The sequence below is a fragment of the Paramisgurnus dabryanus genome, chromosome 16 (genome assembly GCF_030506205.2).
Source record: "Paramisgurnus dabryanus chromosome 16, PD_genome_1.1, whole genome shotgun sequence".
In the NCBI taxonomy this organism is placed as follows: Eukaryota; Metazoa; Chordata; class Actinopteri; order Cypriniformes; family Cobitidae; genus Paramisgurnus; species Paramisgurnus dabryanus.
This window is the reverse complement of record NC_133352.1, coordinates 35417175-35441462: the sequence shown is the minus strand read 5'-3', so window position 1 is coordinate 35441462 and position 24288 is coordinate 35417175. Positions and strand designations below refer to the sequence as shown.

The following is a 24288-nucleotide window of genomic DNA, read 5'->3' as shown; positions in this document are numbered from 1 at the left end:
ATTGTATGAACAGTTTGACCCCATGCTGCGCGCGCACCCGATAGTCATTCAATGTTTACAAACCTTGAAGGGGTCTATATCAAATTCTCTGATTTATGCGATTTAAACCTTAAAATTCAACAATTGTCTTATATTTGCTTGCATAAAATTTAAATGAAACATCTTTTAACTTATATTAATACTTAAAACATAACTGAGAGATGAAAGTAGAGAGATGAAAGAGCAACCTCTGAGCAAGGAAACTGACATCTTGGAAATGCAATATGTGACCGGGACCACAAAACCATCATAAGGGTCAATTTTTTGAAAGCATATGGAAAAATAATTCCAATTTGGCTCCCCTTGTGATGTCAGAAGGGGATCTAATTATAATAATACCCCCTCTTAAAGGGCCACTTCACCCATTTGCATTAATCTTTGTATAGTTAGAACCCCAGTCATGTTTTTGAATGGTCGTGCACCATTTCATCAGTTGCCGCTGAGACAGGAGAAATACAGATTTCAGTGTTGCATTTTCTTCTTTCAATGATGTAAAAATCATCATTTTGCATCATTGAAAGAAGGAAGTCCAATATCTTTGTTGAGGGGGTGAGACTACAAACACCCCTTTTCTCGGTCAGATAGGCACCAAATTAAATGTATGTTACATTTCGACTACAAATATGACACACTTTCAATAAAGATTAATGTTTCTACGGGTGAAATGCTCCTTTAATCTGCACCATCCAACCACAGCACTGACATTTAGTGCAGAGATCAGCTCATTTGCTTTTAAAGGACACAACCAAAAATGACAAATTTTTGCTCAACAAAGTGGCAGTATTAACATGTTATAATAAATAATTTAAATTTTGAGTTTAAACGTCACATACGTACTCTGGAGACTCCAAAGATTTATTTGACATCCTAAAAATGTCCCCTTTAAGACTCGTTTTGTGGTCCAGGATCGCATATGGCATATGATCCCAAATGTTACTTATTGATCTATGCTACTTGCATCACCCCATACAGAATTACCCTTGTATCGCTCCCTATATTCTGCTAATCCCTTGTAAATAGCGTCAATCTGTCAGCAAACACGCTAACATTTGGCAGCCAAACACCAAACCCGTCCTCCTTCGGTCATTACCCATGAGTCCATTCGTTCTTCTGTTCACCTGATTGTTGTAGCCACAGGGTCACCATTAATGATGGGGTTAGGGAAGTGAAACACACACACACACACACAGAGAGAGAGAGAGAGAGAGAGAGAGAGAGAGAGAGAGAGAGAGAGAGAGAGAGAGAGAGAGAGAGAGAGAGAGAGAGAGAGAGAGAGAGAGAGAGAGAGAGAGAGAGAGAGGGAGAGAGGCCTTCATATTAAACCTGATGGTGAAGAAAAAACAATCTAAAGGCTTCCCCAACAGCTCTGGGCTATTAACAATAACAATGTGACCTCACAGCCATAATCAACACTGACTGAAACAAAACTGGCAAATGGTCAGAGCGGCACAGGAGGATATCACCTGCTTACCAGCCGTTTACAAGCCAAACATTTAACATCTTTAAGATTGCATTGTGGTACCTGCAGTGATAATTTTTTATTTACTTTTTCCACGCTTTTTTCCACAGCTGTGCTAAACCATTTTCATTGTGTAACCGTTCCATTTTGTGCCATGACGCACTACACAGAGAAACTTGTGATCAATCCTGAGCGGCAATGTCACAACACGCATTCAGTTAAACAATCGTACCACACTGAGAAGTCCGGCCAGTGTTGCCAGACGTACGGTAATTATCATATGTGTACCATAATTTTCACCTCTGTACGATCAATAATGAAAAAAATCCAACAATTTACCATGATCTCAAAATTTTGTGACACTTCAAATGGTTGTTGAAATCATAGGGTCTTATGTACTCATTGATCCAGCTGTGGATCCTACGACTGCCGTCATAATTGTGGGGAGAACGGCAATGTGCGTTACGCATGTCTTCCATCTCTTGCCATTATGAAGAGAGGATACAGCTATGGCCTAACTCTCACAAGATGTTGGGTTTAGGGTTAAGTTTGGGGGTACACTGTTAACCCAGAAATTGTCTTTACTCAAACAATCAAGGAAAAATCATTAATATTTTCTGTTTTGAAGCCAAAGCTTAAATTGATTTGTTGATTTAACTGTTAACCTTACAAAATCTATTAAACTAAAACATTCAAGTAAAATGAACTTAAAATTATTAGTTCATGTTGTGAGGAATACCCATAATCCTTTGCGCCTGAATATTTTGATTATTTTCTGCTTTTTCACAAATTAAAAACTGATAAGAACTTTCTGTACTCAAATATTTGTTAATAAAATGTCATATTCAAGCTCTTATATTATTGATGTTGTTTTGTTGTAAATTATAATTTTGTGAAGTCACCGTTCAGGTGACCAGTGTTTCCTTACATGAACCCTGTTCAGAACATTTTATTGTATTTTTCTCCACAGTACTGACAATGTATGTCAAAACACATTTTTTGTGTGTTTCTGTGGAGAATCACGTTTATTCAATGACTGACTTAAAGTCATTTTTTTGTTATAAAACCATTTATAACATCAAATGTAACATAAAGTAATAAAAACTATAAAGTTATATACAATGGGTTTCCTCACACATAATGTCATCGAATCTGGGTTAAGAGTGCAGGAATATTGGAAGAAATTAAAACATGAAGTACATTTAACTTAAAATTACTTGTTATTTCAACCAGGCAAAATTAACTTTTTTAGGGCAACGAGTTTCCATAAATGTTTTAGGTTCAATCAACCTGTATGGGCTTACAGTGTAGGATTAGGATAAAATCAGCATTCATCCTGCAAGCTTTCAGCGGTTGCTGTATTCCTTCTAGCCACAACTCCATCTCTTCTCATGTTACATCGTATTGGCCAATTATCATGGAGAATGACTCTCTCTCTTTCACGAGTTAATGTTCCCACCGCAGTGCTTAGTTCAGTAGTTTCCAGTAAGTTGTTTTAACCTGCCCACTAAGGTACACCTAGTTACATTATTTATTTACTGGAAAAAACTGCATGCATCAAAAGTTTTTGTCTAGATAAATACAGTAGCTTTATTCTGCACATTTAACAAATTTTCTTCCAAATACCATAATTTGAGCTTCTGGTACGATCTTTGGACATTTCAATCTGGCAAAACTGAGTCCAAAAACGGTTTGTAATTGTGCCATGTCGAACCAGGCTCAAAAGGAAACGTAACAAAAAATTAAAAATTAAAATAAATAACTGTAACCATTTCTTTACTGTTCTTAGAACAGTTCTGGCCAACGGTGGACATGAAGCTCTAAGTTTATTTTATGTTTGTTATATGCTACTAGTACAAATTTTTTCCACTTTGTAATCTGGTGCACACGCAGGTGAATGCAGAATCCGTGTACTTGGAGGGCATAAATGGACATTGTGGGAAGATGGGGAAAGTGTCAAAATAAAGGCGCATTACTATATACTCATATTGATATTTTTACATGTCAACTCTTCATATTGTTAGTCTTTTGATTAATGCATCGATCAGTATTGTTACGAATCAGGTTGATAGTTACAATGGAAAAGAAATACTATGATTAAGTTTATTATTAAAGTGAATTTTGCAATGAATTTTGCATTGCTACATAGCAGCTTCATATGGAATAAAGAAAACACTGAAAAATCTGAAAAATATGCGAAATATAGAAAACTATACTATAGCAGTTCATACTAAAAAGGTGAAGTAGTTAAGTAAAGGAATTTTAAGTATTATATTAAGTGAAAGAAAATGAATACTTTACAACCATTATTATTGCCAAAATTGTACATGTGAATTGAGAAAGAGAATCAATTTCAAAAGGATAAAAGGAAAAAAATCAAGTGTCAAGGAAAAAGAAAGGGGTGATGTAAGAGAAAAGAGATGGATGGGCTCCGGCGAATGTGAAGAGGCAAAGAAATGAAACAATTTGTTTTTGAAAATGAAAAAATATCAAGGACAAAATGTACCTCTCATGGCAAATGTGACGCATTGTGTGCTTTAATGTGCTGACAAAATATTTTTTAAAGTTACTGTTTAAAGCAGTTACTATTTTAACAAACAGCTCTGTGGATCAAGAGTAAAGAATGAAGAAAAAGATGGATGTGCAAGCAGAAAATGAATAGAGGAGAGAGACAGAGAGAAACAGAGAGAGAGAGAGAGAGAGAGAGAGAGAGAGAGAGAGAGAGAGAGCTAAAGATGTATGAAGAGTTGTAGTGGTTGATATTCTTGGGCTATGGAGCAGAAGGTGGAGCATCTGGACGTAATCTCAAAGACACAGGAGATCATGGATGAAACATTCATACTGAGACACTAATGAGTATACTGTGTCATTTACAAATTTAATGATAAAAAAAGACCAATAAAATTTTTTAAAAACTCAACAGGTCTAAAAAAAATGAACACCTATTTTGGCATAAACTGGGGTTACTAGACAAAATTCATAAGGACAAACCAGCAGCTGAACCAGATTACTGCAGCTCTAAAGTTTCTTCATTTGTTTTTCATTTTGTTTGATTTAAAGTTAAATCAAGATTGTTTTAATTAAATTGGATTCAATTAAAGTTCACTTGTAGCTCCAGGGTGAGCTGTTAAACATGCATATTACATACATCTCGTGATAATAAGATTAGAGGGTGTTGTTAGCACAAAGCTACAGCATTATGCGGCTTACATGAGCTGTATTTATCTTCCCTGAACAATATGTGCATTAAGAAGCATTGAAGAAGAATCAAAATAATGGCAGTGAATGTGTGAGTCATCAGAGACCAGCATTAATTCAAAGTGTCATGGACCCAGTCAGGTGTCTTTCATTTCCCGTTTCGGGTTCAGTCGGATATGAAACTCGAAGCATTGTGGTCCACTGATTATCTTGCCCCCCCACAAAACTGCAAACAGACCTTCTCATCACAGCATGTTGCTGGACATAATGTTTGCCAGATGGCAAGTTTTAACATACAGTAAAGTAAAAATCATTAGGAATTTAACCTAAGATACGTTTGCTTATTTATTTCTTTAAACCATTCCAGCATCTATGGCTATACTCATGGCAGGTACTGGTCAATCAACATACTGTACAACTTAATCAAGTCAGGAAAGCACAATTTGGCATTTCCAATTAACCCAGTGGTTCTCAAACTTGAAAGGTATGAGATGGTGCCAGGAGGGGGCCAGTGTTATGACATTTTATAAAATACATAAATTATCATACATTTTGTGTAATCAAACCTCAGAAAAATATAGCTACCACCAAAAGCTCTTAAATACATAATAAAGTTTAAAGCTAATTCATGCATTCTGACTTAAAAATTGCATTCCTCATGCTAAACCTAGCAAAGTGTCAAAAAAGCCGTTTGACGTACTGTATGAGTATTTTTGTGTTGAAAGCACTTCGCAAGCACTTTTCAAACTTGAAAGATTCATATGTGACAATGTTGCTTTATTTATGGCAAGTAGAAGTCCTTATATGGGCACTTGCACACCAACCAAAAGCTGACACGAAATCAACGTCACCAAAGAAGTGTATTGTTGTTTGTGAGGAAAATGTAAGCATGTTCAGCTTCCCAAGAACCCTGCATTATGGGAACAATGGGTATAGTTTGTTTATCCAGGGTAGCAGCAGAGTTTTGCATGTGTGTTTGTTTAAAGCTGGATTTAGCTAAAATGGGGCGGTCCCAACCGGGTCATGAGTCGCAGGCGGTAAGTAAAACTGCATCAAATTGGGGCATGCATCGAAAAGTATGGGAACCATTACATTAACCTAACGGAGGTTTAAAAAAACAGAGTACCCGAATAAAACACACACTGACACAGGGAGAACCAGAGACCTTTTTGCTGTGAGGCAACAGTGCTACCCATTGAGCCACGCCGCCACCCTAGGGCACATGTGGACCAATTGATTCCCATACAAAAATGGCAAAAGATTTTCAAAATCACACTCCAAGTCTAATACGAGAACCAAATGCAACAACCTGCGGTCAAATATGATTCTATTATGACCACCAAACTGAAATGTAATTGTATAATTGTCAAACAAAAATGTCTGCATAGCTGTGATGTTTTCATGTTTCATTCAATTTTACATAATACAAGTAATTTCAACAGGAATTTTGCCATTTTTTTATAAGTAGATGGGGTGAGAATGTACAGTCAGGCAGATATTATGAAAACCAGAGGTGGAAAGAGAAATAAAATATTCTACATAACTTACTTTAATGACATTTTACATCAGTAAAAGCAAAGTTACTGGTCTAAAAATCTACTCAAGTAAAAGTAAAAAGTAAGTCATTTTAACTTTACTCAGAGTAAAAGTTACTTTTTTACAGCGGGGTGAGGTGGGGGATTCTAGCATAGAGAATATAAATCACAAACTAGTCGTTTTTACAATTAAAGTGCAATAACAAAAAGTAAATAAAATAAACTAAGAAACATTTATGGAATTGTTTTACAGATGAGGTCAGCAGCTAGTAAATACAATCACTATAGTAATGTTGTAATTGATGTATTGCTGGTAACATACATTATTTTATTATGAGATTAATGCCATGGCTATATACTTTTATCTGTTACATGTCTATCGTCTTCTATCTAGCTTCCCTGACCCCTGGGTCCCTGATAAGACCTTTATTATTCTCTTAAATCTGACCGGGGTTTCTTTTATAACAATTGAATTGAGAGTCTGCATCGGTTAGCGCCTCCTCCGTTTACATGGTTCTTTTTGAGAGTTTAGCTCGTCTCCCCGCCCATCAATCAATCATCCATTGCGCACCTTTATCATCTTGTTTTTTTTACTCAGTAACAGATAGGATTTTAGTTAATACTAAAAGTACAAATTTTAAAAACTACTTAAAAAGTAGAAGTACACAAAAAACTAGTCAATTACAGTAACGCTAGTAAATGTAATTCGTTACTTTCCACCTCTGATGAAAACAAATCACTTCTGTGTAACACAGGGTTATTTTACAACAAATGACCAGCTGACTGTATATTATTTTGATGTATTGAACTGTACTTTACATTTAAATTCCACTCACCATATCTGTGTCTGAAACAGGGCCAAAACTGGTGACATAGATGTCCGTCTTTACCGTGGTGACTCGATCTATGAACAAGAACAAGAAAACAATTTCATGAAATTTACCAATACGCTTTTTCTAGAACGGACTGTACCAGAGACATGACCGTCTGCCTCATCTAACATAAAAGCGTGCTCTTAATAAAAGCCATCTTGTCCGAAAGAAATGGACTCTGGATTCTCCTTTACATTTTCATTGAACAAAAGAGCATCTTTCTTTCCTGAGCGCGTCAAGCAAACGTGTAACCATTTACCGGCTTAGTGTTACAGAGGTCAGTAATCAAATCTTTCTATTCCTCTCGCAATGTATTCTTCTTTATTCTTCCTTCCTGTAAGTGCTCTTTCTGTTTCTGGCACTGATGTTGCTTACAAAGCTAAACTATACATGCCCACTTGAGTGCATTCAGTCAGGTAATGTATTAATGTGCCACACACCATTCACAACATAATAACGGATGAGAAACACATAAACACTGACATTGAGTAGTGCATTTCACATCACCTCTACAAAACTGACTAATACTAAGATTTCACTTTAGCTAAAGCACAACAAGAAATGAATTTTGAAATCATAAAAGAACTGGCAGCCAATGAAAATCCAGCTTAGTTTCACAAATGCAAAGCACACAATGCATTTCAAAGACAAACACTGAACACCAATATATGCAGATACGTATCTCTCAAGATAAATGATATACCGAAATCTCATATGCAAGCTCATAAGTACAAAGCGAAAGCAGAAGCCTGGGGGGTGTCTTCGGTTCAGTGTTTAAAATTGTGGAGGATATGCTGGGATATATTAATAGCTGTCTAATGTAGAGCTGGTTCATTGAGCTCAGATCAGGAGGAGGAGGTCTGCTCAGACATGAGACGAAGCTATGATTTCTTTGCTCAATTTTATTTCCCCATTCTCCTGTTTCACAAACACAAGCTGATAAAAATGCAACGTACTCAGGCGAACGACAACCATAATCAGCCGAACAAGAAAAAATTAGGACTCCTTTTAAAACAATGACTCTATTTCTCCCTCTCTCTCTCTCTCTCTCTTTCTTGAATTGCCCTAATTACACCAAGTCAAACCTTCATCTGGCCGCCATACCGATGAGGATTAAAGAGATTTCTTTGTAATGATATTCTCCCACTTGGTTTTGCATAAAATATGCACGCTACCAAGAAGGAATAAAAAATAACAAGATTTTTGAGTAAATATATACAGCTTTTCTAGTCTCTTGTATTGTTAAAATCATTTAAAGAAGGACACGAGTCCCTCTTTTAATCTATCGAGCCATGCAAAATCCTCAAAATGCTTAGCAAAGTGTCATCACACCTTCATGGGGCGGTCACACTAGACTTTGAGCGTGCAAATATTTTTTGGACGTTGCTGCGAATATGGGCGAGGAGCAGAGACTATCACATCATGAGCCTTGCTTGTAAACTCATTATTGAGGTGCATGAATAAGTACACTTGATAATGTCCAGCACAGTATCAAATAAATGGCTGTCCCTCAAATAGTGAACTATTCAAGGGTATAAGGAGCTATTTTGGACACAGCCCATGATACGCTTGTCTCTGAAATTGCCGTCTGGACACCAAATACTGTAGTATGAGGAAAAGGAAAAATGAACTTCACTTAAGACGAGTTCACTGTAGTGATATAAATATTTTTGTGGCATTTTAGGATAGCTTGAAAGTAATATAAAAAAAACTTGTCTATAAAGTATAAAGACACCTTTCTAAGCAGCTGCTGCCATTCTCGATGACGATCGTCTGACATTTTTATTCAAGGTGAGGTGGTTGTTTTGTTAGCAGCGGCGTGTCTGGGTGAATATAAAGTGGATGTGCCGGGTCTCTTGGGATTGGGGGGCAGGGCTGAAAATCTGACTGAAATGAGGTTGGGGTGGTTTATATACATTAGATTATTCACACATGCAGTGGAGAGATGTTTGACGCGGGGACTGAGGGAATGCCCGCACTTTATATTCCGCCTGCAAGACCAGAACTGTCCTCAGACCTCGCGGGTTACATCCATTCTGCTCCCTATATAGACAGCATCCTAACTGAAATGAAACCTTCAAAGTGACTGATTCGGATCGATCTATGCAGGCACAAACTCCATTCGGCACACAAACGGCTCCTCGAATAAACAGCCGAGAGGTTTCGACTTGCAAACGGTTGCGGCAGAGTTTGATGTTAGCAATAAACAGAAATACGAAGCAGACACAAACTGGATAAAACAGTCCATTTTAATTAGACTGAAATATTTATTAAAGCTTTCAATGATTTTAACATATAGCACAACGCCTGCTGCCTTTGGGACAGCCTCTACACCCGTCTGTGTTTGTGGTTTTAAAAAGTGAAGTAATCACAGTCCATACAGGTCATACGAATACATACGAATCCATGAAAACCACATGAAAACATTCACAACAGCAAAAACAACACTGTGATTTCACCTTGAACTGAATCAATTGCCTCTTGAGGACATACGTAGTTTATGCTCCTCCTTAATGTCCCATTTATTAGTTCATTATATCCCCATTCCAGCCGCATTCAACTCATCCACGAATGATGAGAGATGCTCTTTGATCGCTCGCAAAACTCAATCAGGCATAAACACGGCCGAATAACAACAGCCCAGGCAGATTTACTTCATCCTGAGATTAACTGACTGCTGTATTGTATTGAGGAACAGAGGCTCATGGTAGTTTGGCCTCAGGAATGATGAATATATCGACCGCTCGGGCCGTTCTCCCCTGGGTCTGCCGGTTTGAACGGAGAGGCGGAAAGAAGGACGACAAATAAACGATTAACATGAACTAACCATTCAACGGATTAACCGTGTGCAGAAGGACACAGATTCAGTAGTGAAGACTGACAAACATCAGTGGATTCATTAATAGAGACTATGACATCACAACATCACACAGATATTAAAATTCACATTCCTATTTTTATGTCTCATCAAGTCACTGAAGTCATACAGGTATCTCCAAATAGTTATGTCTTTAAATAAGAACTATTTATTGTCAATAAGGTTCTATTTTGGGGGATGTTTTCATCCACTATGGGGTATTTTTGAGTCTTAATTTGGCCGCAATTTTCTCTGTGTTTCAGCAAATGGAATGATAATTTTTGGTGACAAATCTTATATTGACATATATTTTGGGAAAATTATTTGAAATTATTCAAAAACTCATCAACACAGATAAATGTATCAGATAAATATTTTTTCAACATTTTTGACATAAATCTGTTAAGCAACCTCAGTCCTGATCAAAACTACTAAATGTTTACAAAAATTCCAGGATTTTAGTAGGGCCGACTACCAAAACACAATTGTAGCCAATCAGCAGGAAGGGGCGTGTCTACTACCGACATCGTTGCCTGGGTTGCGTATGTGTGGGGCGGGTCTATCAACAGAAGGTCCAGATTCTATTGGGGTAGGGGAGTGTTTGTTTTTAGGTGATTTCAAACAGAGCCAATCCTTCCTATACGCAGGCTACGCGGGCTGTGTAGGGCCCGGCACCGCTAGGGGGACGCCTTGTTCTTAACTTAAATTTACTTTAATTCCAGTTGTCAGTCCATCTATGCAGCTCTGCATGTGGTTGAAGCGCCTATCGACATGCATCTTCATTTGGATATAGTTTATAGATAATCGTCCAGAGCAGAAAAGACAAACCACGACAAAATAAGGGTGAAGTAAAAAGATTAAGAACACTTTAACATTTAAAATTCTTATTAGTCTTGACTAACTATGCAATTGATTTATAACAAACACTGCAGTCTAAATAGATTATGTTTTAGTCCAGTTTTGTTAGAAATGCTTGTACACATTAATAATCAAAATCTTTCATACGTGTTAAAAAAAAATAAACACAATTATTCATGCAAGATGTTGTGTGATTCCTGTTAGCCTTTAAAAACAATGCACATTATGTCTAAAGTTTGCATATTTAAAGAATTATTGATGCATTTTGGTATGTTTACCTCTGGAGTCTGATCTTGCCTAAGCCAATGGAAGTCAATGGGGCAAAAGTAGCCACAAACAGTAAATGAGAGGAAAAAAAATTAAAATCTGATGCTACAAAAACTAACAATGCATCAAAGCCAATATATATATATATATATATATATATATATATAATATATCTTATATCTTATTGGTAGTGAATTTGAATAACTCACAAGGGTTAAGTTGTCTTTAATCATTCTGGTTCTCATTCTGTACATACAGGTACTACAACATGTAAATTTGATTGTTTTGGTGTGAATTTGCTTTGCTAGAATGAGGTTGTCACTCCTGTAAATAAACAAGGTAAATAAGATTTAGCACTCACAAGAGCAGTGACATCAGTTGCAATGTGAACATGGCCTCAATTTATTTGCATCTCTGTCTACAAGAGGTAAAACATGGGTAAAATTTCATGACAAATTGACACACATGCGCCCGAGCTGTTCCTGTGAAATGGTTACAGTAATACCTTCGAACAAGTCATTGATTCGATTATTGATTTCTTAATGAAATGCTGACAGGATGCTGGAAGAAACCCACAAACAGATCTTTGTCCATGAAAAAAATGACCTCTAGCAAATGATTGTCAACTCACGAATGATGCCGAACGGTTCAGGATAACAAAAAAAAAAAAACAGGCACAGTCCTTGACTCCATCATTAATGAGCCAGTGTGGACCCACCTGAGGTCAAAGTTCACAGGTCAAAGCTCAAATGAGAACAAATGAGAGAGTGTGACAGTATAAAGCATACACAGCTGATGCCTCTACTGTACGTGTTTGAAACTTGTATGGAACAGAGAGCATCTTTTATATTAGCGATGTGTATCACACAAATCAATAACAAGATACAGGCCCAGAGTTTTTGCTTATACAGTTCTGTGATCACCAGAGTATTATAAAAAATGTGTTTCTCTATTTCTCATTATACTGTAACTACACAAACAAACAGCAATAACATTGAAAGAGATAACAAAATATCCTTTTGTATTAGATGCAGTCTACTGTCTGTCTACATACGTAAAATGTCACCTTATAACTGAATGATTTAAAAAAAAATCATAGATACTGACATACGGTCCTCTTAATACGCTTCAAAAATATTATTTACCAATATTTGGTAAAACAGTCAAAAATCCAGCAAATTTGTACATTTATAGTTGTTTTATAAGTAGATATTTCCTATATTAAAAATCAATTAGCATTCATAGTCAACATTTCCAACGTGTGTGTGCCAAAATGCATGTTGGGATTTATTTTGGTTTGTCAAGCTCCTAATGACATCCTCCATCGTATTTGAAGCGGGTTTGTTAATTAATCCTACTGCAGCGTTTCTAAGTCCTCAGTTTTCCCTTGGAATTGGGCTACTTTTACGGTTGCCGCATGTGTTTTTGGTATGCTGAACCGATTTTTATTTACTGTTAAACTTCTGTTTTTGACACAATCACTACAACACTACTGAACTAAATAAACCCTTATAATAATTACAATCACTCCCTCTTTACATACAATGTAATAAATAGAGTTCTGAAAGAGTGAAGATAATTTTAAATTCCTGAATAATAACACTGGAATTAGAAAAATAACAAAACAAATGCAAAATGTATTTCTTAACTGGTATTTTATGTCAAAATGATTCATATTTTGTTGTTATATTTTATGAAATGGCTGTTTACAGCGCTACTTATCAATGCATTTACTCATGCATTAAGTGTAATAAATGATTAATTTATATCCACAAACATTTATTTAGATGTTTTTAGCAATATAATGTTTATCTAGTAAATGTTAATATAACTTAGGGTAAATCTTGTTAAAAGTTATCTACATGCCGTGGCTGTGCCTTAGCCTTCAACCTGGTGAGTGGACAGCAATATCAAAGTGATTTTACGAGGTTACTAATAAGTATATATAACAGAAAAGACAAATGTAATTCAGCGGGTTTTTTTAGTAGTAGTATTTAGTTAGTATAGTTTTTATTAAACGGGCCGTGGCATGACAATCTGAATTCTTCCATGTTAAAGTGCTATGATTAGTTCCTCAGTGCTTCTATCAACCTAGAAAATTTGAAAAAGATCAACCCAGTAACTTAGCTTTGGTAAACCACTTTCTACAAGCACATGAAAAATAGATTGTTATAATTTGGCTCTCCTTGTGATGTCATAAGGAGCTCTGATTATAATAATACCACCCCTTAATCTGCACTATCCAATCACAGCACTGCCATTTAGTGCAAAGAAAAAGAGAGAGAGAAAATAATTCACTGCACAATTGAGTTTTAATTGCAAGAAACCGCCATCATTGTGATCAGTGTTTCGCACTTCATCCGCTCATTTGCATTTTAAAGGACACACCCAAAACGGCAAATTTTTGCACACACCTAAAAAGTGTCAATTTTAACATGCTATAATAAATTATTTATATGTTATTTTGAGCTAAAACTTCACAAATGTGCTCTGGGGACACCAAAGATTTATTTGACATCTTAAAAAAGTTTTGTGCCATGGCCCCTTTAAGCATTCATTTTTGACTGTTCATCACTATTGGGACAGAATTTGATGGATCGGTTTACGTGACTTCTTAGACAAGATGCATAAATTGCATATCAGGCATAAATAACACATCTCATCTCATGACTGTTATGTTAAATAAGTTGATTAATTAAAGCAAAGTAAGTAAACTCAAAGTCATTTTACGTCACAGCCGTTATACTTGCTGTGCACGATGTTGTTGTCTCCTTTCCTCAGACATTGCCAGTCCAGAACGCAATTCTCAAAACGGCCACAAGATGGCTGGGTTTATTGGTCAATCTGATATTACAAAACCGATACCCAATAATGGGAAAATGCTTAAATATCGGTTGATCTCTAATCTTGTCAATTAAGAGAAAACGCTTTCCTGTCAATGGCTTTTTACAGGAATCCATATTTCCGCTTTTATCCACTAGGTGGCACTCTTATCCAACTTATTAAACACAAAATCATCTATGGATCTAAAAGCAGTAAATACTCTGTGTATGTTGTGATGTTTGAATATGATATCTAACTAAAGTCCTTTACAAAAAAACAATTATCTCAGCTTTTTGCTCGAAATTTTGTGTTTATGAAAAAAACCTACCCATATTTGAGATGTGATAAAAGAGAAAAAATGAATATAAGATGAAACTTATTTGTTGTTGTTATTGTTTAAAGCAGACGGTCTGTTCTTTTATTTGATATATGTTTATAAATTTAAAGAAGAACATTTTCTGGAAGGCATTAAACTTTTGAAAATTATGGTGCTGACTGGCAACTTTTTTTAAAACGCTGGCAGGGAAAGAGTTAAGGCATGATGGTCTTTGTGTGAGGTGAATATAAAATATGTATTTTATTTATGTAAGTGGCATATTTTGACTCCTGGCATTTGACCTAAAGTCATTGGCTATTTTTGTGGCTGGCTTTGTTATGCAGACCTGGCAACCCTGCTCCACTGTAACTCACCTCCCAGTCCCGGTCTCAGTCGGTTATCGTAGCCGTCTAGCAGACGGTCTAGGATTCGTGTGAACAGGGTGATGTTGTTTTTGAAGGCATCTGTTGTGCTATCTGCAGACACTAACCTACACAACAAAGATGAAAACATTTAGCATATGTGCAAACTTATCAGAGAGGCAGGCGAAAAGAAATAATGATGGAAAATATGAATTTGAGAAATACAGTCTGTCTGGAATGAGGAATTATGTGATCTTTCAAGCGCTGTTGATGTCTTTCAGGTCTTATATGAACAAGCTTCTGCTCAAGTTTTAACTCTCATCTCACAGTTTCAAAAAAATCATTATTATGCCGGATTCAAATTCAATTTCAAATCATATCCGACTTCAACACTGACTCATTTTAGTCGTCTTTAAGTGCTGAGACGTTATTGGAACGTTCTTTTGTTCGGTTCCCATGTTCTACTCACAGTAAAGTCCATAAGTCATTATGCTAAATAACATAATTAACATACTTAAGTAAAATTGCCTTTATTAGCATGAGCAATCATGCAAAGATTATAAGTGTTGACTTGATCGGTCTGCCAGCTGACTGTTAAACCCCTTTAATGAAACATACTTGCTCTGTTCCAAAACCTACTGAGTTCACTCCATATACAGGACTTATTGCAAACGTTTTTCCAAAAGATAACAGTTTAACACTTTAATTATGTTTATTACATGGCACACTAAAATGCTTGATTCTGTTTGGCTAGTCGTGACATTCCAAGGTATGTTATTCTGACATAACTATTAACACACAGCTGCAAATCATTTTGACATACATTTTAATGTTACACAAAAATGTAATATAAATATGTCTTTTAATAACATATATCACATTATATTTACAAATGATTAAACCAAATAGCATATTCATGAGATTTGAACGCCTCGTCTTATCTTAAAAACTAAAGTAAACGGGTTTCCTCGTGGAAGGTCTGCATTTGTTAAAAATAAACAAATAAAATATTTCAGATTCATATTTAATGTTGTTTACCTTCGTTATGCAGTAAATAGCAGTGTAATAACTTGGATAATGTACAGACAGCAGGTTGTAGACGCGATAACAACCTATACTGTACATTATCCCTTACTTAACAACGATACATTGTTTTAGATCAATTCAAAGGCAGTGTGTCACATGCAATGCTAAAATGCATTGCGAAAAAATGATGCCTAACAAAGTGAGAAAAATGTAAATACACTTTTATTTGTTTTAATATGATAATAATTATCAAAATAGTTCTAAAATTAGGGCTGTCAATAGATTAAAATATTTAATCTAGATTAATCACATGATTTCATGAGTTAACTTGCGATTAATTGCAAATTAATCTCACATTTTTATCTAATCTAAATTTACCTAAATTTAACACTTTTCAAGTTTTTACTTTTTGTTGCGTTAATAAAATTAGTGCCATTAAATTTTTTTGCTTTAACACGTTATTAATGCGTTAATTGTGACAGCCCTAACTAAAATATAACTAGAAAATAAACCATTCACCCAAAAATTGTGTATGTCATCTATTCGTAAACTATTCCCTTGCTGTCACCGAGGCAGTGCCCTTTCAAAATATACACCTTCAGTTTAGTTTAGTTTAGTTTATTAGTTTATAATGACGTGGAGAGTCTTTTATGATCAAAAGAGCAGCTTTAGCCTCTACGGCTAATTTCCAGCTGTAGTCCCTGGCCAGTTGTTCATAGCCTTACATCAAATAAAATACATTACAATTATATTTCCAGCAGGGCTAAGCAAGAGGGAATAAGATGTACAAATGTGTGGCACACAATTGAGGCAAGCACAATCAAACAAGCACCAATTGCAAAAGCATAAAAGCAGTTCATGCTTTTAAAACAATACAAATTTCACATACAGAATAATCATACAGAGGCTACATTGAAACACATACAAGACCTAACATTGAGGCAGGCAACAAATACACATCACATCTGTCTGTTTAATGTGCATTTATGAAAAATGGACCTTTGGAGTTCATATTAGTAACTCAAAGGTTCATACTGTACCTAAATGGTACATAGGATCTTTTTAAAGGGTACTGCCCCAGTGAGAGCATTTTTGACCATTTTTTGCAACAGTACCAACGGTGTTCACTATCAAACAGTATTAATATGATTTCTGTCCAAATCACTTTAAAATGGCCCAGCTGTTAAACTACCATATATATTCTGCCAAGGGGAAAATTCTCATTACAGGACAATTTTGCATACCATTGTAGACGTAATGAATCTGCTTTTAGGGTGAATGTAAAACAGAATAACATTTAAGAAATTAAAAGGGTTTTTGCATTTTATTATGGATGTTATTGATTGATATACAGTTAAAGGAAGAATTTTGTTCATACTGTATGCTTCTTTTGTTTTGTTTGGGGGGACAAACCTTAACCCTGCTCATAACCCTGCTTCAGAGCTCATAAAAAGCTGTGTATTTTATGACTGGATGACACAAATGCTGTGAATTGGATTGCCTATCACACATTATCTGGATTTATATTATATTGGATTATTGATTGGTACGGCATGGTGTGACCATGTTCTCTGGCAGTAAAGTCATGGTCTATGTCAACAATGTAATAAGGCAAACAGCCCACCATGTGAAGTCCAAATGAATTGAAAATGAACATGTGGATAGCGATCAAAATAATTACAATCCTGGTCGCTATTTAATGTCATCTTCACCAGACAAAGGTTACAGATTTAAACAAAACATTCTAGCACATACTCACAGACACACACATGTTGGCATATGTGATTTATAGGGGCTTTTCATAAGTGTAATGGGTTTTATACTGAGCTAATCCAATTTTCTATCCCCTTCCCCTAAACCCCACCTCTAAGTTAAAAAGCTTTTTGAATTAAAAAGGTGCCCTCATAAACCATGTTTATGTTGTAATGGCTATGATGTTATACAAATCATATTCAAAGACACATGCACAACACACTATGGTCATTGATGGTGAATCTGGATTGAGCTATTTCATTACTATCTAAACGTTTAAAAGATATTCAAAACAGTGCATCATTTATATATTTGATGTTATTGATTTTGTATAATTTTCCCCATACTTCCTATATTTTTAAAGAGGCACATATATTTAACGTAATATCTAACATTTCACAACAACAAACCCATGTGCTGGTAACAGTTTGAGCAGAAGGGTTTGCTTTGCTCTAAGAAGAAACTGTAACTTATTCACCTGTAGCATTTTCTCTTAATTTCCTTTTTATCTAAACTATAAACGTTGTTGTGCACCACCTAGAGGATTTGATCCTGATAGTATCCAATAAACAATATTCAGAAAAACCTCCTCTGTTTATGCATGAATTAAACTTGCCTTAAATATTTCTCATTAAATAAACATGAACTCTGTCTATGTCAGTTTTGCTCACCAAAACGACTTCTTGTGGTCACCGGAGTCAGGCGCGTAAAAGTCTCCAGTTACGCACGGACATGAGAACACTGTACGTTCATAAATCATATAACATGCTAAAATAAAAAATGTCCCAATTCATTTCATGTTTTAAAATGCATCGCAGCATCAACCCCTGATTAAATAATACAATAATATAATGCAAGCTCTTACCTTGTGTGCCAAAATACCGTTAAGGAGACTAAGACAAGAAGATGAAACGCGAAGAGCCTTTCCCTCATTTCTGCAACTGAAACCTGTAGATAAATGCCAACAGAGCTTCAGTCACTAAAAATCCGTTTAGTTTCTGTGAAAGACTGGAGATGACATCTAAAATGACGGGTTAAGTTGGTGAACTGTCCATACACGCGCGCCTGTCCGTACAATCCACCTGCTGATCTTTTATGATGCATCCCAGACATTTCATGAATATTTAGAGCGCGTTGACAAAGATTCATCCTTAGTATTCACTGGCAGAACACATTCACCATATGAATATCAATACGATGCGCTAAAAAGCCCATGTCAAAATCATAAGATGAGATAAAAACACGACAACTGAGTCCACGGCTTATGCGCCCTGTGATAAAATTTCCATATGATGCGTATCAGAGATCATAAATACAAAAACAAAATGAAGCTCTACCCAAAAGAGAGGACACCCACCTGTAATACACCAGACCTCCGTTTGCTCTGATTAAATAAAAAAACGGAATGTGAAAGTTTATTCCCAGAAGCTGGATGCGAAGACACGATAACGAATCGTATTTAGGAGTGCGCACGTGGATCGAGAACGAGCGTTAATAAATTCCCATCATGGATAAATGATAATGCACTATAATAGATGCGCGCATCACTGTGAAGGGTCTCCAGATACCCTCCACCGCGTCCCTCTCTCTCTCTCTCTCTCTCTTTCTCTCTCTCTTTCTCTCTCTCTCTCTCTTAACTAACGCACTGACGTGCCCCGATCCACCGTGATCTTAAATCTTCTCTACTGAATCTCATACTGCTCACTATATTTTTTTCTGGTGTACGAGAGAAAGGGGGATAACTACAAAGAAAAGACAGGCAGAGACCTGGGTCCTAAAGGCGGTTATATTAAGAGGCTGATTGTCAGAGATGCTCTGTCTGTCATCCACATATACACAATTATAACAGTGCTCTTTGTACAGTATGGTATTTATTATGCAGTATTGACCCAGATGATGACTGTGTCCAGTTACGAATAGTTTTCCAAAGTGGAATGCATGTAAAATATTGATACTATTGAGCTTTTGACAATGTGCTTGGGTTAGGTTAAGCCTGGGTTAACATCTTTTTTAACCTTAGGGAAATAATTCCCTTAAATGTGAAAACATATTGTTTACTCAACCTCATGTCGTATTAAAGCTGTATGCTGTTCTCTGTGGAACACAACAGAAAAAAGACAAACATGTCATGCAGTGACAGCAAACACATTTAGTGGAGTGACATTTTCACATTTAGACAAACAGTTATTAAAACAGGATGCATGCTGTGCTTATCCAGTCAATGTTATTGACCTTGTAAATATGCAAATAAGACAAACAAATGTGCTTACAAATGTGCATCTTGAAATCTCAAAACCAGACTGCTCTGGAAAAATCACTAACCCACCATAAAGTATTAACAGTGTGACACATGCTTTAACATATGTGAAGAGTTTGGTTCCAAAACGCGTTAAACACCATTTATTTATTTATTTTAAAAAAAGGGTCAATATTAAAAAGCAAATTCTTAATTTTATGCAAAATCCATTATCCACCTTGTTATTCTGTCATCTTTTCTCCCTTTTTTTCCAAAACGTGATAAATGCCAGTCCTCCTTCTCTGCAGAATGCAATTAATCCACTCAACCAATCACAGCGCACCATTCCACACATTGTAAACGATCATGGCGGTGCGTTGAATACACACAGAATCCTAGTTTTCCTCATCTACTTTGTATTTCATGATCAACAAACACACAAAAACAAAATAATACTTTTCATGGCATTGATAAACCTGTGGTGGTTTCCTGTGGCGGGTAAGAAACGTTAGTGGTCAACAGGGACGGATTGGCAATCTGTGCGTTCTGGAAAAGTCCAGAACGGCCGTTCAACGGAGGGCCGTCGCCCGGGCGATGGCAAAAAAAGTCTAATAACGCAATATGAACAGCCAACAGCAGAGGCACTAATACGATCACTGATATGCTGCTACGTGTAAAAAAACAAGGAAGAAGAGTCGGCCTACTAGCCGTGATTGGTCCACGGATTCCCGGAATTCGCGAGCGTCTATGTTTGCGATCCTGAGCATCCACAGCCTGGTCATGATGAGGGACAGACCGAGTTAACTTCACATCAGCAAGAGCTAAGTGCCAGTAGTAGCAGGACACGTGACATTATAATATAATATACACGATATAAAAATAAATAAAACTCGCGTGAAAATTAACGTAATGCGCAACTAGAGAAAGACGTGATGTGAGTGTGTGCGCACGCGCGTGTGTGAGAGAGAGAGAGAGGCGCGGGCGCGATTGAACAGTGGAAACATAAAAACAATACATACTCTGTCATTTTGTTCATATGGGACATAATTCAAACGGCAAAGTGTTTGCTTATATTTGTATACAGTCGCAATAAAACAAAACATTTTGCTTTTGTCAAACTGTAAACTCTTGTCAAACTGTAACCTACAACCAACTGTCATCTAACCAAAATCACACACATCAAAGCAAAAAATATTTATCCAACCCCGTTTAAAAACAGTCTGTGGGTGGACATTCATCGTATTGCATTGGTTTTCATTTCTTTCATTGACTTTATTGTATATGAGAGGTTGTAGTGAGCTCACATTTTCTGCTACAATGAAGACTAAGGTATTGAATTAAACGGGTAAATATCAGACATGCATTGCAACCACTCTAAACGTGCTAATAAGAAAGGGGGCTAAATAATTGACCAAATATTAGTAACCAAAAAATCCTAGCTTGCACTTTCTGTCTGTCTTCCATCAGAGTGCAGTTTTTCCTTGTCTTTCATATTTGTGTTTAGTATTGTGGAATTGGCAAAGACCTGGTGGTTGTTTGTGAAAGCTGTACAGACAAAATTAATAGGCCTAGCTATTTTCATTATTTCACAGCCTTATTATACATCAAAGTTTAATATGACATGGACAAAATATAAAATTTCCTTGTCTAATAGTCTGACAGTATTGTGGCATAGTATCAGGACATCCTTGTGTCTGTTGCGCACGGCTAGGGGCGAATGGTCGGATGATGGGCCTATTTGGGAAAAAGTCCAGGGCTGTTTTTTAGCCCCAGTCCGTCCCTGGTGGTCAAAATCTAATCATTTACATGAGAGGCATTCGGGAGACGGAAAAATGTCGGCTGTTGTTAATTGCATCAAGCTTCTGTCATGCTAACACATTAACCCCAGAGGATCTTATGAAAAACTTTACATTATTTTACTCAAAGTCAACAAAAATCGAGCAGGACCAAAACATTTAACAGCTGATTGCTGTCAAAAAGTGTAGAGATGATGTCCCAAGGATGACAGCAGCAATGACAGTGTTCTTAATATGACAAAGTAAGTGTTTTGGATAATGCCATTAATGTTTATTTTTTTAGTCAGTGTATACGTTGCGTATACCACTAGTCAAATAAATGAATATAACATGGCAAAGATGAATGCACATTTATATATTGATTCACTAGATTTATAGCATAAAAAAACGTATGCATTTATTGCATTTTGTGGAAAAAAAATTCAGTTTTTAAATAAATCTGTGAAAATCTAATTATGGATTAGAATTTTTTATGTTTTTATAACCTAAATATGCTATGTGAAAGTTTGTAACAGAAAATAGTGCTTTTCGTATATATAATTTTCAATTTAACACCATTGCTGTGGTCATACTGTAATGATTACCGATGTCTTTTTTTGTTAAACACAGGTCTAAAATCAGGTCTTTTAGTTATGCATTATTAATGCCTTACACTTCAAAATGAAACCTCTTTTATCAAAGCTCTCCTAGGAATATTTGATATCCTCTTGTGATATTAATAGCAGGGGGTATGTATGCATATGTTCATGTGAGCCCACGCTAAATCACACAACCAGTGTAATCTATAACACCTGCAATACATTTGAATATCCTCCTTATATTGTTATTTATGGCAGATTATTCAAACAAACACTCAAGACCTTTCATCATGAATCAAAAATGGTAGACAGCCAGTGGCTTGCCACTACCCTCAGACAAGCATCTTCAAAACCAACTGAACAAATCTCACTATATGCCAGTTCAGACATTCAGTAATTGAACTGCAAAGCAGCCGTATTTAGTGACGCCCCGAACTGACCCTGTCTGCCGATGCTAGATCATAAAGTATGCAACTTTCCTTAAAAGCAATTTATTTAGAAGCCTATTTTCATCATTGATTAAGTCCACATGATGAATCTATAATCAGTGCGGTGTCCCCTCCAGATTCTGCATAAATATTTAAAGCGGAAAGGCGACCATGCTGCCCTGTGGTCGCAAGGAGACAAATGGCGACATACAGCTAAATGCCAATGCATGCTCACCAATGCAAATACGCTTTCTGCTATATGTTTAGAATAAAATACTAGCCAACTTCGTATACTGTCTAAAACAATCTGCATTATTTCAAAACTATAAAAACATGATCATATCACATTCCATGTCTATTTCAGCTATAGCACCATAAAGGTCAATTTCAAATTTTTTAATTAGTCTCATATGTCCCTAGAATGTGGCTGTGAAGTTTCAGGTCTAAATACCCTATAAATCATTTATTATGTATGCTGAAAAGGTTTGGGTGTGCAGAAAAAAATAGTTGTTTTATGTTTTTTTAATGATGTTTTATTAACGTAGTTCGGGAGGAACACATCAAATAAACTACTCAAGAGCCTCCAGCTGTCTACAATCAGTAATCGACAAATCCTCTAGGATCACTAGCTGTCTACAATAAGTAATCAACATATCTACCCAATCAGCATGAAGGCAAGCCCATATATAATTACAGTCAAACTCACCTAAGGATTCTCTACAGTCTTCAGAATCCCTCCACCACCCCATCTCCTCTCACTCACCAGGTTACACCCTAAACCTGGGGGGGATACTCTTTGTTCTGGCCCATTTCCGAGCTCAGAGCCCTCTCCCCAGACAGCATGCCAAATATGTTTACAAATGTAATCTATCCAACTTATTTGTAAGTGTGAACTCGTGAAAATGCAAATGAGCTGCTGCTTCCCTTCCCGTTTACTATTATCTATACCAAAACAATCGTCATTTTCGCCAAAAAAAAACTTCTTGTCTTGCATTAGCTTTGTTGTGCGCCATGACGTATGTGAAACTACCACTCCTGTGTTTACAAGTGTGGAGAAAGAGGAGCGTCCTGACATTGTTTCTTGTGAAATGACACTAATTGATGTCTTTGTGTCAGTTTATTGTTTAAAATGGTCTGCATGTGAGTTTCACATATGTAATGCGTGACCTTTCAACATGATTACGTAATACGTAAGGTTGCGTTGGCGCGTCACACGGCTAGTGCAAGACGGAAGTTGTGGTTAAAAGGGGTGGTTTGATGGTATTTCATGCATTCTGACTTATTAACACAGTTATAGAGTTTCGATTAACAGTCCAGCTGACATTTCAGGGGTTTCTATACATATCACTTCTTTGTATGGGCACTTCCCTGGAAGACCTTGCCCACCCTTAATTCAGCGGGAGACGCTGAAGTCCAAACCAAGCGGTAAGTAAGACTTCTGTCTTATGTTGGAAATAGGCGCGTGCATATTATATAAATGACACAAACATGTTGTGAATCATAAGTTAAAAGTGTTGTATAGTGTTGCATGACTTGTACTCGCTCCTCCCGTGGTAGTAAATCCTCCTTCTTCATTTTTTCGTATTTTATCGGAAAGAACCGGTAAAGCTAACCTTTCTTTTATAAATCTGATTAAACTAAAGACTCTTCGGAGATATAAAGGATGTCATACTACTCTACTCCAGATTAACATCAGAAATGCTGAAACAGTGTCTGTTATGTGAGCTTTAAAATTACTTAACGACGATCATTTTGCTAGATAAGACCCTTATGCCTTGGTTGAGATCGTTGAGAGACCTTTGAAGCTTCATTGAAACTGCAATTTAAAACTGCATTGAAATTATAAACTGTTATGGTCCACTTAAGTCCACTATATGGAAAAAATC

At 36.3% G+C, this 24288-nt stretch overlaps 1 protein-coding gene across 1 annotated transcript in view; it reads right to left on the bottom strand.

Moving 5' to 3' along the window:
- The window catches only part of gabra2b (gamma-aminobutyric acid type A receptor subunit alpha2b), a 66317-nt gene extending 47225 nt beyond the window's left edge, over positions 1-19092 (bottom strand). The window contains exons 1-4 of the mRNA XM_065242179.2: positions 18722-19092; positions 18230-18312; positions 14599-14714; positions 7068-7135 (exon numbers count right to left, since the gene is read on the bottom strand). Of these exons, the coding sequence (XP_065098251.1) occupies positions 7068-7135; positions 14599-14714; positions 18230-18297 (252 nt within the window). The 5' untranslated portion in view covers positions 18298-18312; positions 18722-19092. The remainder of the gene's footprint in view (positions 1-7067; positions 7136-14598; positions 14715-18229; positions 18313-18721) is intronic.
- Positions 19093-24288: the final 5196 nt, after the last annotated feature.